General features: G+C 34.9%; 1 protein-coding gene across 5 annotated transcripts in view; it reads left to right on the top strand.

Moving 5' to 3' along the window:
* Positions 1 to 14,512, top strand: part of LRBA (LPS responsive beige-like anchor protein) — a 720,310-nt gene that overhangs the window by 76,279 nt on the left and 629,519 nt on the right. For all 5 annotated transcript variants that reach the window (XM_077770789.1, XM_077770783.1, XM_077770775.1 and 2 more), the window contains exons 3-9: positions 476 to 707; positions 925 to 1,025; positions 7,082 to 7,177; positions 10,479 to 10,600; positions 10,686 to 10,812; positions 11,497 to 11,616; positions 13,470 to 13,616. In XM_077770789.1, the coding sequence (XP_077626915.1) occupies positions 476 to 707; positions 925 to 1,025; positions 7,082 to 7,177; positions 10,479 to 10,600; positions 10,686 to 10,812; positions 11,497 to 11,616; positions 13,470 to 13,616 (945 nt within the window). The remainder of the gene's footprint in view (positions 1 to 475; positions 708 to 924; positions 1,026 to 7,081; positions 7,178 to 10,478; positions 10,601 to 10,685; positions 10,813 to 11,496; positions 11,617 to 13,469; positions 13,617 to 14,512) is intronic.

Raw genomic sequence — 14,512 nt, 5'->3', positions numbered from 1 at the left:
GGTAAAATAAACTAGGAATTTGGCAAATATGCTAAGTTCCATACCCTCTATGAGTGTTTTCCAGCTTTTCATTTTTGTTGTGAGCTGTATTTTGTGTAGGTAACAAAGCATCTCTTGGTTACTATGGGTAGTTTACAGAGTTCATAAGTCATAAATGAAATATTGAATTATAAGCAGTCATAGAGCTAAAAGTTAGATATTTATTGGTACCTAAGGCATCCTGTATTTCTTTCTGTTGAAAAATATTTCCACTTTTATACTGGAAGTCTTACTTGACTTTGTGCTATCTTAACTTGAAGATTTTTTTAGAAGCTTTATTTTTTAGAGCTGTGTGTGTGTGTTTATGAACTCTTTTGTTGTAGAGGATAGAAAAGAATGTGTATGGGTAGGTACTGACAACCTAAAGCTTAGGAGTATGCTCTAGCTATATTGAAAAAGCACTAATCCTTTTAATTTTTTTCCCTCCTTTTGGAAGTTGGTAGGAGGACAGTTTGATTTGGAAATGAATTTCATTATCCAAGAAGGTGAGAGTATTATCTGCATGGTGGACCTACTAGAAAAATGTGACATTACTTGCCAAGCAGAAGTCTGGAGCATGTTTACAGCAATTCTGAAGAAAAGCATACGGAATCTTCAAGTCTGCACTGAAGTAGGCCTTGTTGAGAAAGTGCTTGGGAAAATTGAAAAAGTTGACAATATGATAGCAGGTATGGGTTTTTCTGTAGTATAATGGATGTGAAGAAATAAAGTTTGATTATTAAATACTATATTTTTCTTATTTTATTTAGTAATATTTAAGAAATATTTGAGATCTAACATGTGCCTAGAACTTTAGTGTTTAAACTCCTAAGTAAGCACAGTATGTTTTAATCTTTCAAGGAATATAAGTTGATTAATTGTTTTGTTGTTTTCTTTTGTTTCCAGATCTTTTAGTTGACATGTTGGGAGTGCTGGCTAGCTATAATTTGACAGTTCGAGAACTAAAGCTGTTCTTCAGTAAACTTCAAGGAGATAAAGGACAATGGGTAAAAAAAAAAAGCCTGATACCCTTTGATATTTGAACATATCCCTCTCCTCAAATACATTAGTGGCTTTTAGGCAGCTGTTATTATACTGGGGTAAATGTCAAATTGAAGGGAAGAAATCAATCAAAATAGAATTTAGGTCTGGATAGCTGTTTTTGCCATGACCTGACACAGGTGTATACTAAGAGAATTGAATGTTCCAGGCAGGCTCAAACTTGGCCCTTCTTCAAACTGTTAGTCTTCAAATATACATTTAACATTTGTTAGAGGGAAAGGGTTAGAACAGAGAAAGAAAAGTGTTAGGTAGCAGCACCTAGCTTCTCTTTTTTATTGACCTGAGTAGTTTAGTTGTAGCCCTTAAACTTAATAATCCACTCATTGAACAAAAGGTCTACAGTTTATTGGCTCCTCCCTCCATAGATACAATTTAATGGTCCTTTGCAATGGATAGCAGTAGGTCAACTTGTTTTGAACTCCAGATGCCTTAGCAAAACTGTTTGTTCCTACCACTTGGTTACTTACCTCTTGGAGGAATACTGATAAATATTTTCTTCATTTTTTGTTGCATTGCTGGGGTTATTTTAGTGTTCTTTAGAGAGCATTGCCCACAGCAACTGATTGTTAATCTAACTCTGTTGAAATGTGCCTAAATTGGTGCTTTGCAGTTGTACATTTTAGTTTATTGTGTTAAAATGATTAGACTCTAGCTTCTTTGTATCAGGCTCTAGCTCTTTGGCTTCCTTTAAGAAAATTGCATGATTGAGAGCACCTGACTGGCTCATTTGGTAGGACATTTGACCCTTGATCTCAGGGTAATTAGTTTAAGCCCCACATTGGGTGTGGAGTTTACTTAAAAAATAAAGCTTTCATCATTTATTTTTAGCAATTTTATTATGTTTCTTGGTGTGGCTTACATTGTTTTTATTCTTATTATACTTGTGGTATTTGGGCATTTATAATAGAATTTTCAGCAAATTTGGAAACATTTTGGACATTATTTTTTCAAGTATCATGTCCTTATCCCTCCCTCCTCCTTCTGGGACTCTAATTACATGTATGTTAGGGCACTCCGATCCATTCACTCGTTTTTCAGCCTTTTTCCTTTGTGCTTCATTTTAGATTGCTTTTATTACTGTATTTTTAAAGTAACAGCTCTTTTCTCCTGCAGTGTGTTAATTCTAGCCATTAAAATTTTCAGAGTTCAGATATTTTTATTTCTAAAGATTCTGTTTAGTTCTTTTTAATATTTTTTTAATTTTTCCTCATTATATTCATGTTTTCCTTTAAATCCTTAGGGCTGTTGAGCATATTTATAATTTAATAGTTGCTTTTATGTTATTATCTACTAATTCTATGATCTTTATCATTTTCTAGATCAGTTTTTTTACTCCCTGATTTTGCTTCTGCTTATATGTCATTTTTCCTGATTCTAATGCTAGTGATTTTAGATCCAGTGATGTTAATATACTGAATTGTTCCTGGTTGAGTGCTAGATTTTGTCATATTCCTTTTCAGATTGTTAGACTGTTTTTGTAGGCAGATAAATTATTTGTGGATCAACTTTACTCTTACAGGCTAGTTTAAAAGTTTTCTTTTGGTCAGATTGTCTGTAATTCTTTTTTTTTAATTTTTGAGAGAGAGAGAGAGGGAGAGAGAGAGTGAGCAAAAGCATAAATAGGGGAATTGCAGAGAGAGGAGGGGACAGAGGATCAGAAGCAGGTTCCCGGCTGGCAGCAGAGAGCCTGATGTGGGGCTCAAACCCATGAACCGCGAGATCATGACCTGAGCTGAAGTCGAAGGCTTAACTGACTGAGCCACACAAGTGCTCCTAGATTGTCTGTAATTCTAAGACTAGTTTAGCTTGCTTATTCAGGTCTGGTTCTTTTAGGGTCTCTGTGAATGACTCTAAGTCTCAGATATGGGGTAAGAGGTAGTGTAAGACTGTGGTCACTCCACTGTGCCTAGCAGGGTCTCAATTTCTGGCTGTATAGTAGCTGTAAAAATTCCTTGATTTCTAGCTTTAAATATCTTGGGTTCACCTTGTTCAGTTTTATGATAAGCATGAATAGTTTGGTATTAAGTCAAGGAGGATTAAAATCAGTATAGATTTTTGGAACTTCATATCTGCATAGCTCTTTTCTCTGTAGTACTCTCCTTGAAGCTTTAATCCACCTCAGACTACTCCACACTGCAATTTCTGCCTCACCAAGTCAATGAGACCTTCATATTCTGTTTGGTTTCCCTCTTCCTGTGCAGTGGTATGGAAATTGCATCCTGTATTGCATCCTGTTAGAAAGTCTGGTAATCTCATGGCTCATTTTGTTTCCTTTTCTCAAGTATCAGTGTCTTGAGCTACTTCTTCCATGTCTAAAAACAGTTTCTGTTTCATACATTTTATCTAGTATTCTAGTTGTTGAGGATGAGTTGATAAGTCGAGGTCCTGTTACTGTGTCATGTCCAGAAGAGAAAATACAGATCATCTTTGACTTACAGTGGAGTTCCATCTTGATAAATCCATTGTAAGTTGAAAATGTTAGAAGTTAAAAATACATTTAATACACCTAATTTACCAAACATTATTAGAACACTTATATTACCCTACAATTGGGTAAAGTCATGTAACACAAAGCCTATTTTATAATATAGTGCTGAATACATCATGTAATTTATTGCATGCTGAATTGAAAGTGCAAAACAGAAAGGCTATTTATGTACAGAATGGTTATAAGTGTATCAGTTGTTTACCTTTGTGATTGTGTGGCTGACTGGGGGCTGTGACTTGCTGCCACTCCCCAGCATCATGAGAGAGTATTGTACTGCATGTTGCATGTCACTGCCTGGGAAAAGATTAAAATTCAAAGTTCAAAGTACTATTTCTACGAAATGCATATAGGTTTCACACCATTGTGAAGAGAAAAAATTCTAAGTTGAACAATCAGAATTCAGGGATTGTGTATATAGTAGTGTCATTTTAGTTTTTATTTATATTCAGTGTATTTATTCTGAATGTATACTATATTTCTGTTGGTGAATATAGAAAACTCTGAGAAAATAGCAATGGATATGTTTAAATGTGTATTTATAGAGATAGATACCCCACAACCAAATAAACACAAAGTCACTAATAATTAGAGATGTTCAAATTAAAACAAAATTGGTGTGTTATGGCTATTAGTATTAAGGATTATAAATTTGGATAATAGCAAATATAACTGAGGGGATAGGGTTACTTTAAACCTGTGTGCTAGTGGCTGGAGTGAACTAATTTAGCCAAACCTGAGTAATCTAGCACTAATTAGTCACATAAATTTATACTCAAACCCAATGATTTAGTAATTTCCTCCTGAGTGGGTGTTGCATTAAATTCTCACGTAGTTTCATAAGGAAAATACACTTAAGGATGTTCACTGAAAGTTTATGTTTGATGGCAGTAATTATCACCGTAAGGGTTTATTGTTAGGATAGTAGATAGGTTGAATGTATTGGATACATAGAATAGATTATTATATGACAGTTAGAATCAAAAGTTAATATGAATAGATGCAAAAAGCAGAAAGAAACAGATTCTTATATCTGACCAAAGATCTTTTAAATTATAAGGATCACACAAAAACATTTTTGAAGGAACACCTGTAAAGATTAAATATGTTTACATAGTTGCTTATGTGATTGGGAGTAGAATGTGAGTAAGTTTAGGGCATAAAGAGAAAAATAATTGTTAATAACAAGAGCAAGGCCTTGGGGCACCTGGCTGGTTCAGTTGGTGGTGCACGTAACTTTTCGTCTTGGGGTTGTGAGTTTGAGTGCCACATTGGGTGTATAGATGAATTAAAAATAAACTATTTAAGCGCCCCCCCCAAACAAACAAACAAACAAATAAAACCAAGCAAGGCCTAGCTCAGTCATTAACCATTCAGAGAATGGTTAACACTATATATATATTTATTTTTGACTGTTGCTGATTTTGGTTATTTCATTTTGGAATCTTATTTATTTATTTATTTATTTATTTATTTTTAATGTTTTATTTATTTCTGAGAGAGAGAGGGATAGACAGCATGAGTAGGGGAGGGTCAGAGAGAGAGGGAGATACAGAATCTGAAACAGGCTCCAGGCTCTGAGCTGGCAGTCAGCACAGAGCCCGACGCAGGGCTCAAACCCACGAACTGTGAGATCATGACCTGAGCTGAAGTCGGACGCTTAACCGGCTGAGCCACCCAGGTGCCCCTGGAATCCATTTTAAAAAATCAATATGATTGTGTACTTTTATAATTGAGTGGTGTGGCTAATTGAAGATTTCTTGATCACTTAAGGATGAAACTTTCCACTTAACAGGTAAAAGGTTGCTGGACTCTTTTAGACATTTAGTAATGATAACTTAGAGCAGATACCAAATAAAATCAAGGCAAGCCTGTGATTTCACTTGTAGTTTGACCCTGTTTTGATCTTTTAATGAAGAAGAATGTACTACCCTTTATCCTATTTGCTTGTAAACTGATTAAAGTGATAATGTATATCTGATTGTTCTTTGCTTTTCCTTGTAAATAAGCCCTTTTATTTTAGCTGTTGGATGTTTTGTGTATTAGAGGAGACTTGTGGGTCAAAGAGGCATTAAATAAATGTAATGTTACAACTTTTTTTTACATGCTATATAGTTAAGGTAATATTGTAAAATGAAATATGATAGGGAGAGTGCATCCAGTGTCAGAGGTCAAGGAAGACTCCCATAAGGAAGTAACTATTAAGGTTAGCTCTAAAAGATGCGTAGGATATGTACTAGTTAAGAGGGGAGGGAACTAGGCCTAATGAGAACACTTTAAGCACAAGGAATAGTTTGTGCTCAGGCCCTGTTGTTAGGAAGAAGGCAGAGAGGGCTTTGTGGATGACTGCAGAGAGAGGGGAAGATAGAAATGCAAAATGAGGCTAGTGAGGTAGAAAGAGTATCTTGAGGGCTATGTTACAGGTTTTGGTCTTTTAAAATATATATTTTGTAAAGCTTATTTATTTATTTTGAAAGTGAGAGAGAAGAGAGGGAGAGAGAACGCGAGTGGGAAAGAGGGAGAGAGAGATTCCCAAGCAGGCTCTGTGCTCACAGCACAGAGCCCGATGTAGGGCTCCAACTCACGACCTAAGATCAGGACCTGAGCAGAAATCAAGAGTCTGGTGCTTAAACAACTGAGCCACCCAAGATGCTCTGAGTGGGTTTTGGTCTTTATTTTAAAGGCAATGGGAAACTATAGAAGAGGTAGCATAATAGGTGAAAGTGTAGTGATTAAAAGCATGGACTCTGAAGTCAGGCTGAGTTCTCATCCCAACCTTGCTACTTTCTACTTATGTTACCTTTGAAATGTTTCTCTGCCTGGGGTACCTGGGTGGCTCAGTTGGTTAAGCGTCTGACTTCAACTCAGGTCATGATCTCAGCGTTCGTGGGTTCAGGCCCCGCATCGGGCTCTGTGCTGCCTGCCAGCTCAGACTGCCTGTTTCAGGTTCTGTGTCTCCCTCTCTCTCTGACCCTCCCCTGCTCACGCTGTCTCTCTTTCTCTCAGAAATTTAAAAAAAAAAAACGTTCCTCTGCCTTAGAGTCCTCCTCTATAAAATGCGATGATGATAGTACCACCCCTAGGATGGTTATAAGGTTAAAATATTTTTATTGTTTCATAAAAGCAACCTTTAACATTGTTTAAAGCTTGTTTAAATTTAGCATTGTTTAAATTTAGCATTATTTATTTGTTAAATTTAAAAAATGTTTTGAAGAGGGATGGCTGATTGGTTGATGTAGTTTGTAATTTTAAAAGATAATTTTTGCTGTTGTGTGGAGAAGTTTCAAGTGTCAGGTGATATTGAACATTTATCAAACACCTTATATGTTCTGTCATATTACAAAAAATGGCATAGAATACATTGTATATTTCTTTAAGATAATGAAAATAACATGCTTTTTATATGCTTTAGTTTAAAACATTTTTTTGGTTTTTCTTGAGTATATTAAAGTATATGAAAAATAAGTTGTTTTATGGTGAATAGTGTGGCTAATGAATTGTTGATTATTTTCATAGCCTCCACATGCTGGGAAGTTGCTATCTGTGTTAAAGCATATGCCTCAGAAGTATGGTCCTGATGCCTTTTTCAACTTTCCAGGAAAGAGTGCTGCAGTAAGTAAATTTTAATGAGGATATCACTTGGAGTGCTTTCCTTGTTTTCATGAAAGTACAGCCTTGTAAACACCCCTGACAGGTTTTGTGTTAGGTAGAAACTTCTTTGCACAACCTAAAATTCCTGATAGCAGTCATTTGTGTTACTCTTTCCTGTTTTAAAAGTGAAGAAAGACAGCCTCAAAGAAGTTAAGAAAGCTGCCCACTTTTAGCTTGGAGCAACTGGACTAAGAACCCAGTTCTTTTAAGCATAAGCCGTGTTGTCTTCAGAATTTACCTCTGAATTCCCAAATAGATATTTGTGTGTAACACTTTCACTTTCTATCTTACTGAACATCTTTCTTTAGCCTTGTATTTCCCCATTCCTGTTTCTTTTTCACCTGGTGTGTAGAATGAGAACTTTTTGAAACTTTTTGGCAGAAGTTCCTGACTTGTGAGTTGNAGTCGGACGCTTACCCGACTAAGCCACCCAGGCGCCCCAGTTTCAGCCTTTTTAAAAAGTTTATTTATGGGGCGCCTGGGTGGCTCAGTCGGTTAAGCGTCTGACTTCGGCTCAGGTCATGATCTCACAGTTTGTGGGTTTGAGCCCCGCATTGGGCTCTGTGCTGACAGCTCAGAGCCTGGAGCCTGTTTCAGATTCTGTATCTCTCCCTCTCTCTCTGACCCTCCCCTGCTCACGCTCTCTCTTAGAAATAAAAAAAATTGTTAATCAGTTTATAAAGAAGACATTGTTAGTAATATCTGTAGTGTTTCAAAGTGTTATAGGATTGAATTATGTAATGTGTATATGTTATATGTGGAGGTTTTTAACGTCCTCATATTATGTTGGCCTGCTTGTTACAAGTAATTTTTTCTTTGAAGATATTTCAGTCTGTTCTTACTGAGAATATCTTTGGTAAGTTTTTACTTTGCTTCTCATTGTATCTTTTGTTAATTTTTAATTTTTTTATTTTTAAGTTTACATCCAAGTTAGTTAGCATATAGTGCTATAATCATTTCAGGATTAGATTCCAGTGATTCTTCCCTATGTATAGCATCCCAGTGCTCATCTCAACAAGTGTCCTCCCTAATGCCCCTTACCCGTTTAGCCCATTCCCCCCCATCCATAACACCTCCAGCAACCCCCTGTTTTCTGTATTTAAGAGTCTCTTATGTTTTGTCCCCTTCCTTGTTTTTATATTATTTTTACTTCCCTTCCCTATGTTCGTCTGTTTTATATCTTAAATCCCTCATATGAGTGAAGTCATATGATCCTCATCTTTTTCTGACTAATTTCGCTTAGCATAATACCCTCCAGTTCCATCGCAAATGGCAAGATTTCATTCTTTTTGATTGCCAAATAATACTCCATTGTGTATATATATATACACACACAGTATATCTTCTTTATCCATTCATCCGTTGATGGACATTTGGGCTCTTTCCATACTTTGGCTATTGTTGATAGTGCTGCTATAAACATTGGGGTGCATGTGCCCCTTTGAAACAGCACACCTATATCCCTTGGATAAATACCTAGTAGTGCAATTGCTAGTTCATAGGGTAAGGAACCTCCTTAATTTTTAATTTTTTGAGGAACCTCTATATTGTTTTCCAGAGTGGCTGCACCAGTTTGCATTCCCATCAGTAGTGCAGAAGAGATCCTCTTTCTCTGTATGCTTGCCACCATCTGTTGTTGCCTGAGTTGTTAATTGTAGCCATTCTGACAGGTGTGAGGTGGTATCTCATGGTTTTGATTTGTATTTCTCTGATGATAAGTGATGCTGAGCAATTTTTCATGTGTCTGTTAGCCATCTGGATGTCTTCTTTGGAGAAGTGTCTATTCCTGTCTTTTGCCCATTTTTTCACTTGATTATTTGTATTTTGGGTGCTTCTGATAATATCTTATTTGCTTGATAGACCATATATAGTCAGGTAACACCTACAGAAAGAAAAGTGGGGAATGTTCCCCACTGGGGAATGTTCCATGTGCACTTTTAAGGAATGTATATTGTGCTGCTTTAGGATGGAATGTTCTGAAAATATCCCGTAAGTCCATCTGGTCCCAGTGTCATTCAGAGCCATTGTTTCCTTGTTGATTTTCTGCTTAGATGATCTGTCCATTGCTGTAGTGGGGTTTTAAAGTCCCCTACTATTATTGTATTATCAATGAGTTCCTTTTTGTTTGGTATTAATTGATTTATATTTGAGTGCTTTCATGTTGGGGGCATAAATGTTTACAATTGTTAGATCGTCATGACATATATAATTATGATATAATGCCCTTCTTCATCTCTTGTTACAGCCTGTTTTAAAATCGAGTATGTCTAATATAAGCATGATTACAATGGCTTACTTTTGACATCCATTAGGGGTTTTCAGTACCCTCAGTTTCAGTCTGCAGGTGTCTTTAGGTCTAAAATGAGTCTCTTGTAAGGCAGTATTTAGATGGATTTTATTTTTTTAAAAAATTTTTTTAATGTTTATTTTTGAGACAGCACGCAAGTGCATGCGAATGTGGGAGGGACACAGAGAGAGGGAGACACACAATCCAAAGTGGGCTCCAGGCTCTGAGTTGTCAGCAGAGAGCCTGACTTGGGATTCGAACTCATGAAATACAAGATCATGCATGACCTGAGCCGAAACTGGATGCTTAGCTGCTTCAGCCACCCAGGTGCCCCAGAGGTCTNGTGGTTAGTGTTCTTATTCATTTTATCCCACCTACAATATTCAAGCCATCAAATGAAAATTCTGGAAGTTTACCTATTATTTTCCATAGACATCTGGTCTGATTGTTTTTTTTTTTTTTTTTTTTTTTATCTGTTCTGTTACTCTATGTCTTTTGATAGGAACATTAGGCCATTTACATTAAGAGTTATAAATGAAAGATATTAATTCAGTGCATTTACCTGTAAAGTTGGTGTTTCTGGTTATGTTCTCTGTTTCTTTATAGTTTTTGTTGATTATTTTTTTCTTTTTGCCACTCAGAAAGTCCCCTTTATTTATTTATTTTTTTAAATGTTTTTATTTATTTGTGTGTGTGAGAGATAGACAGTGTGATCAGGGGAGGATCAGAGAGAGAGGGAGATACAGAATCTGAAGCAGGCTCCAGGCTCTGAGCTAGCTGTTAGCACAGAGCCTGACGTGGGGCTCGAACCCACAAACTGTGAGATCATGACCTGAGCCAAAGTTGGACATTTAACTGACTGAGTCACTCATGACTGAGCTACATGAAATACATGTAGCATTGTAAAGTCTTATTTTCTTGATTTTAGTAATAAAATTTTTCATTGAATTAATAATTCTGAATGTTTTCCTTTAGGCCATTGCATTACCTCCTATAGCCAAATGGCCATACCAGAATGGTTTTACATTTCATACCTGGCTAAGAATGGATCCTGTAAATAACATCAATGTGGATAAGGATAAACCCTATTTATATTGGTATGTATTTTTGTAACATAGTGTTATTATCTTCCTTTGAAAATGAGACAATATTTCGAGGTAAAATGAAAATTATTCTTTATAGTTTCAGAACCAGCAAAGGTCTTGGTTATTCTGCTCACTTTGTTGGGGGCTGTTTGATTATAACATCAATAAAGTCAAAAGGAAAAGGCTTTCAACACTGTGTGAAATTTGATTTTAAGCCACAAAAGGTATGTGATCTTAGTAAGTCATAGTTAATTATCAAGTTATATTAGCCTTCAAAATGCTTTGTTTTAATATTAATGACATAACATGTGGTAGATCACAATTCTATTTATTCTGTTTCAGAAAATTAAGTATAAACCACTGGACAGTTGTTAGCCTCCCTGATTTGGATAATAAAAAGTGGTATTTCGTGATTCATAGAGTGTAAGAAATACAGGGGGACAATATCAATGACAGTTAGTTTAGTAAAAATAGTAGTAGTAGTAGTAATAGTAATATGTGTTTTCTTTTCTACTATAAAATTTAGGGATTAATAAATGGTTCATCAACAAAATGTATGTACATATAGATAAGTAGGTAAAACAAATGTGGCAAAATGTTGACAGTTGTGGTATCTAGGTGGTGGAAAAGACAGTATTTGTACTAAACTTTTAACTTTTTTGGGATGTGTTTGAAAACTTTCATAATAAAGAGTTGGAAAGATAACTTCACAGTAAGTTCTTCTGTATTGAGAGTTCCCTTGATTAAATATTCTGAAGGTTGAATATTGATATTATTTCACTGATACTTATTTTATTTTTAGATATAATTATAACTTAAAATTTAAGTTTTACTTGTTATTTTGAGTGTGGTTGAGTTATTTCAAGAATCATAATCCTTTTTTTCCCAAACTATTTTTGCTTATTCAGTGGTATATGGTAACTATAGTGCACATTTATAACCGATGGAAGAACAGTGAGCTTCGATGTTACGTGAATGGCGAGCTAGCTTCCTATGGAGAGATAACATGGTTTGTCAACACCAGTGATGTAAGTGGTTTGAAAAAGTTATTTTAAAAGTATGAACTTTTTAAATATGAGAAATATATTTTATGTTGAGTATAAATTTTAGAATATTGCAATGGCAGTTAAGTTTGGTTAGAATGTTAATATATGTGCACAGTAGAACTGTGTCTGTATGTCTCATAAGATACTACTGAGTCCTGGTTATAAAATTATTCTCGATAGGGTAGAGATAGATGAGAACTTATTTATAGATAACAATGGATATAGTTAGGAGCTTTACAGCAGAATTCTGATCATTTTTATGAATAAGAGGATACATGCTCATAAATTTTGCAAATCATTCATAGCTGCTATGGATAACTATTATGTAATAATGTTTTCAGGATTGAGGAAGAGATATGTATGTTTTAAGTTAAATTTAAATTTTTAATAGGAATTAAATGTTCTTTTTCTTAACAATTACATTTCTAAATAGAAAACTTGAAAAATACAAATAGGAAAATGATTACAAACCATTTCATCATTCGCCATTAAATTCTTCTTTTATATCCTATGCTATACGTATTTATGTATTATGTAATGATAATCTTAAGAGCTTGGGTTGTTGTAAGAGATAGACTTAGGTTTGAATCCCAACTCTGTCACTTGCTAACTGTATGACCTTACTTCCAGTCTATTAGGATTTAAGTTTTCTCCACCTGAAAAATGAGTGTAAAATAGTACCTATCTCAGAAGGTTAATGTGGTAATTACATGAGGTACTGTTTACAAATTAATTAGTAGAGTGCCTTGTGTAAAGTAAGTGCTCAATAAATGTTAGCTCTCCTTTTTTTAAAACCCACAAAGCGGATCAGCTGTATCTGTTGTTTTTTAACCTAGTTTTTCCTTATGTTAACTTTTATTGAGTGCTTCTTGTACTCCAAGCATTGTAATAAATACCTTTATTTTTTTTAAAAGCACCGACCTTCCAAGATAAGTACTATTATAATCTCCATTTTACAGGTAAGGAGACTGAAGCACAGAGAGATTAAGTAACTTGCCAAATCAGCAGCATGTGAAGCAGTGATTTGACTTAAGTGGCTTGTCTTGAGGACCCAGATGTTAACAACTTTTCTGTATTCCCTAATGTCAATACATATTTATTTTCTAACATGCTTTCTAATGGTTTTGTAGTATAACTTAAAGAGATGTGATGAACTGTACTTTATTCCTTCTTTCTTGGACACATGGGTTTTTAAAAAGTGGCTTGCAACCTAGATGTTCAGATAATTTTTTTTTATGTTAGAGGAATACATACATGTCCTTTTCTGCATTTACATATTTCTTTTGAGAGATTGTATCTATTCCCATGATCTCACCCGTTGTCTATAGTCTATTCCATGAAATCTGCAAGAGTCTGTCTTTATAATTTTAACATCTCATCAAACTTAACAGAACTCTGCTTCTTCATTCATGTTGGCTCCATCCATATTAACTCGCAGAACAGGCAGATTATGTCCTAAACTTAACTCATGATTTTCCTTCTTATAACTCATGATTTTCCTTCCATTTGCTATTTTAGTTACTCAGGTCTGAACGTTCGGAGTCCATAATGATTTCTCTGACTCTGATTTCGTACATCCACTTTGTCATTAGGTTTTATTTATTGTACTCTGGAAAACTTGGATTTTCTCCTTTTCTGTTGATGTCTTTCTTGATCTCTACATGATAATAATGAATTAAGTGAAATGCTAAATGAATTATTTTAATTTAGCCAGATTAAAACAGAACAAACATTTATACCAAAATTTATACCAAAACATGTAAGCAATATAGGTTATTATTATCTAGAGGAGATATTTTTGTTTTTTCTTTAATAAAATATGTTTTCTTTCACAGACCTTTGACAAATGTTTCCTGGGCTCGTCAGAAACAGCAGATGCAAATAGAGTTTTCTGTGGTCAGATGACTGCAGTGTACCTTTTTAGTGAAGCTCTTAATGCCGCTCAGATTTTTGCTATTTATCAGTTGGGCCTGGGATACAAGGTACTTGCTGTTCATTGCTTAACCAGTGTTAGTTGAGCTTGATTTAAAGTTAGGTGATCCATGGGACAACCTACCTTGGGTTACAAAATTGAATGTCAGGGTAATCAGGGGCACTATAGAGAAGTCACAGGAGTTTGGTTTCTTATAAGAGTTGTCCATGTTGTTTTGTTGTAGTAGTTTCTTTCTTTTTATTGCTAGGTAACATTCCATGGTATCAATATATCACAGTTTTAAAAAAATGGATTTTATTCCTTTTTTAACTAATCACTGTGCCCAATGAGGGATTCAAACTTGTAACCCCAAAATCAAGAGTTGCATGCTTTATTGACTGAGCCAGCCAGATGCCCCTGTATCACAGTGCTTTAATGCATTGTTCTATTGATGAGTATTAGGGTTGTTTCCAGTTTTGGGCTGTTATGAATAAGCTGCTGTGAATATTGGTATATAAATCTTTGTGCTGACACATAATTTTATTTCATAAATATGTAAGCATGGAATTACTAAGTGATGGTAACTGAAATTGCCAAACCCATACAAATGTAGTTGTATAATTTTACATTTCTGCAAGCAGTGCATGAGCTTTCTACATCCTTAACATCTTGTATTGCTGATCTTTTTAATATTACACATTTCACTGAGTATGTAGTGATATTTAAGTATGGTTTTCATTTCATTATTGTAATGACTAGAGATTCCAAGTATCCTTTTTTTGGCATATCAGTCATTTTTGTATGTTCTCTTTTGACATGTGTTCACATCTTTTGTGTTTTTTTTTTTGGTTGACTTTATTTTGAGTTTTGAGATTTCTTTATATATTACAGATACAATAATTTTGTTAGATGTATGAGTTGCAAATATTTCTCCCCTGGTCTGTGTCTTGCCTTTTTGTTGTCTTT

Source organism: Crocuta crocuta, unplaced genomic scaffold (assembly GCF_008692635.1).
Source record: "Crocuta crocuta isolate KB4526 unplaced genomic scaffold, BGI_CrCroc_1.0 scaffold345, whole genome shotgun sequence".
Lineage (NCBI taxonomy): Eukaryota > Metazoa > Chordata > Mammalia > Carnivora > Hyaenidae > Crocuta > Crocuta crocuta.
Note: the sequence above shows the minus strand (reverse complement) of the source record. Positions and strands in the feature narration are given on the sequence as shown.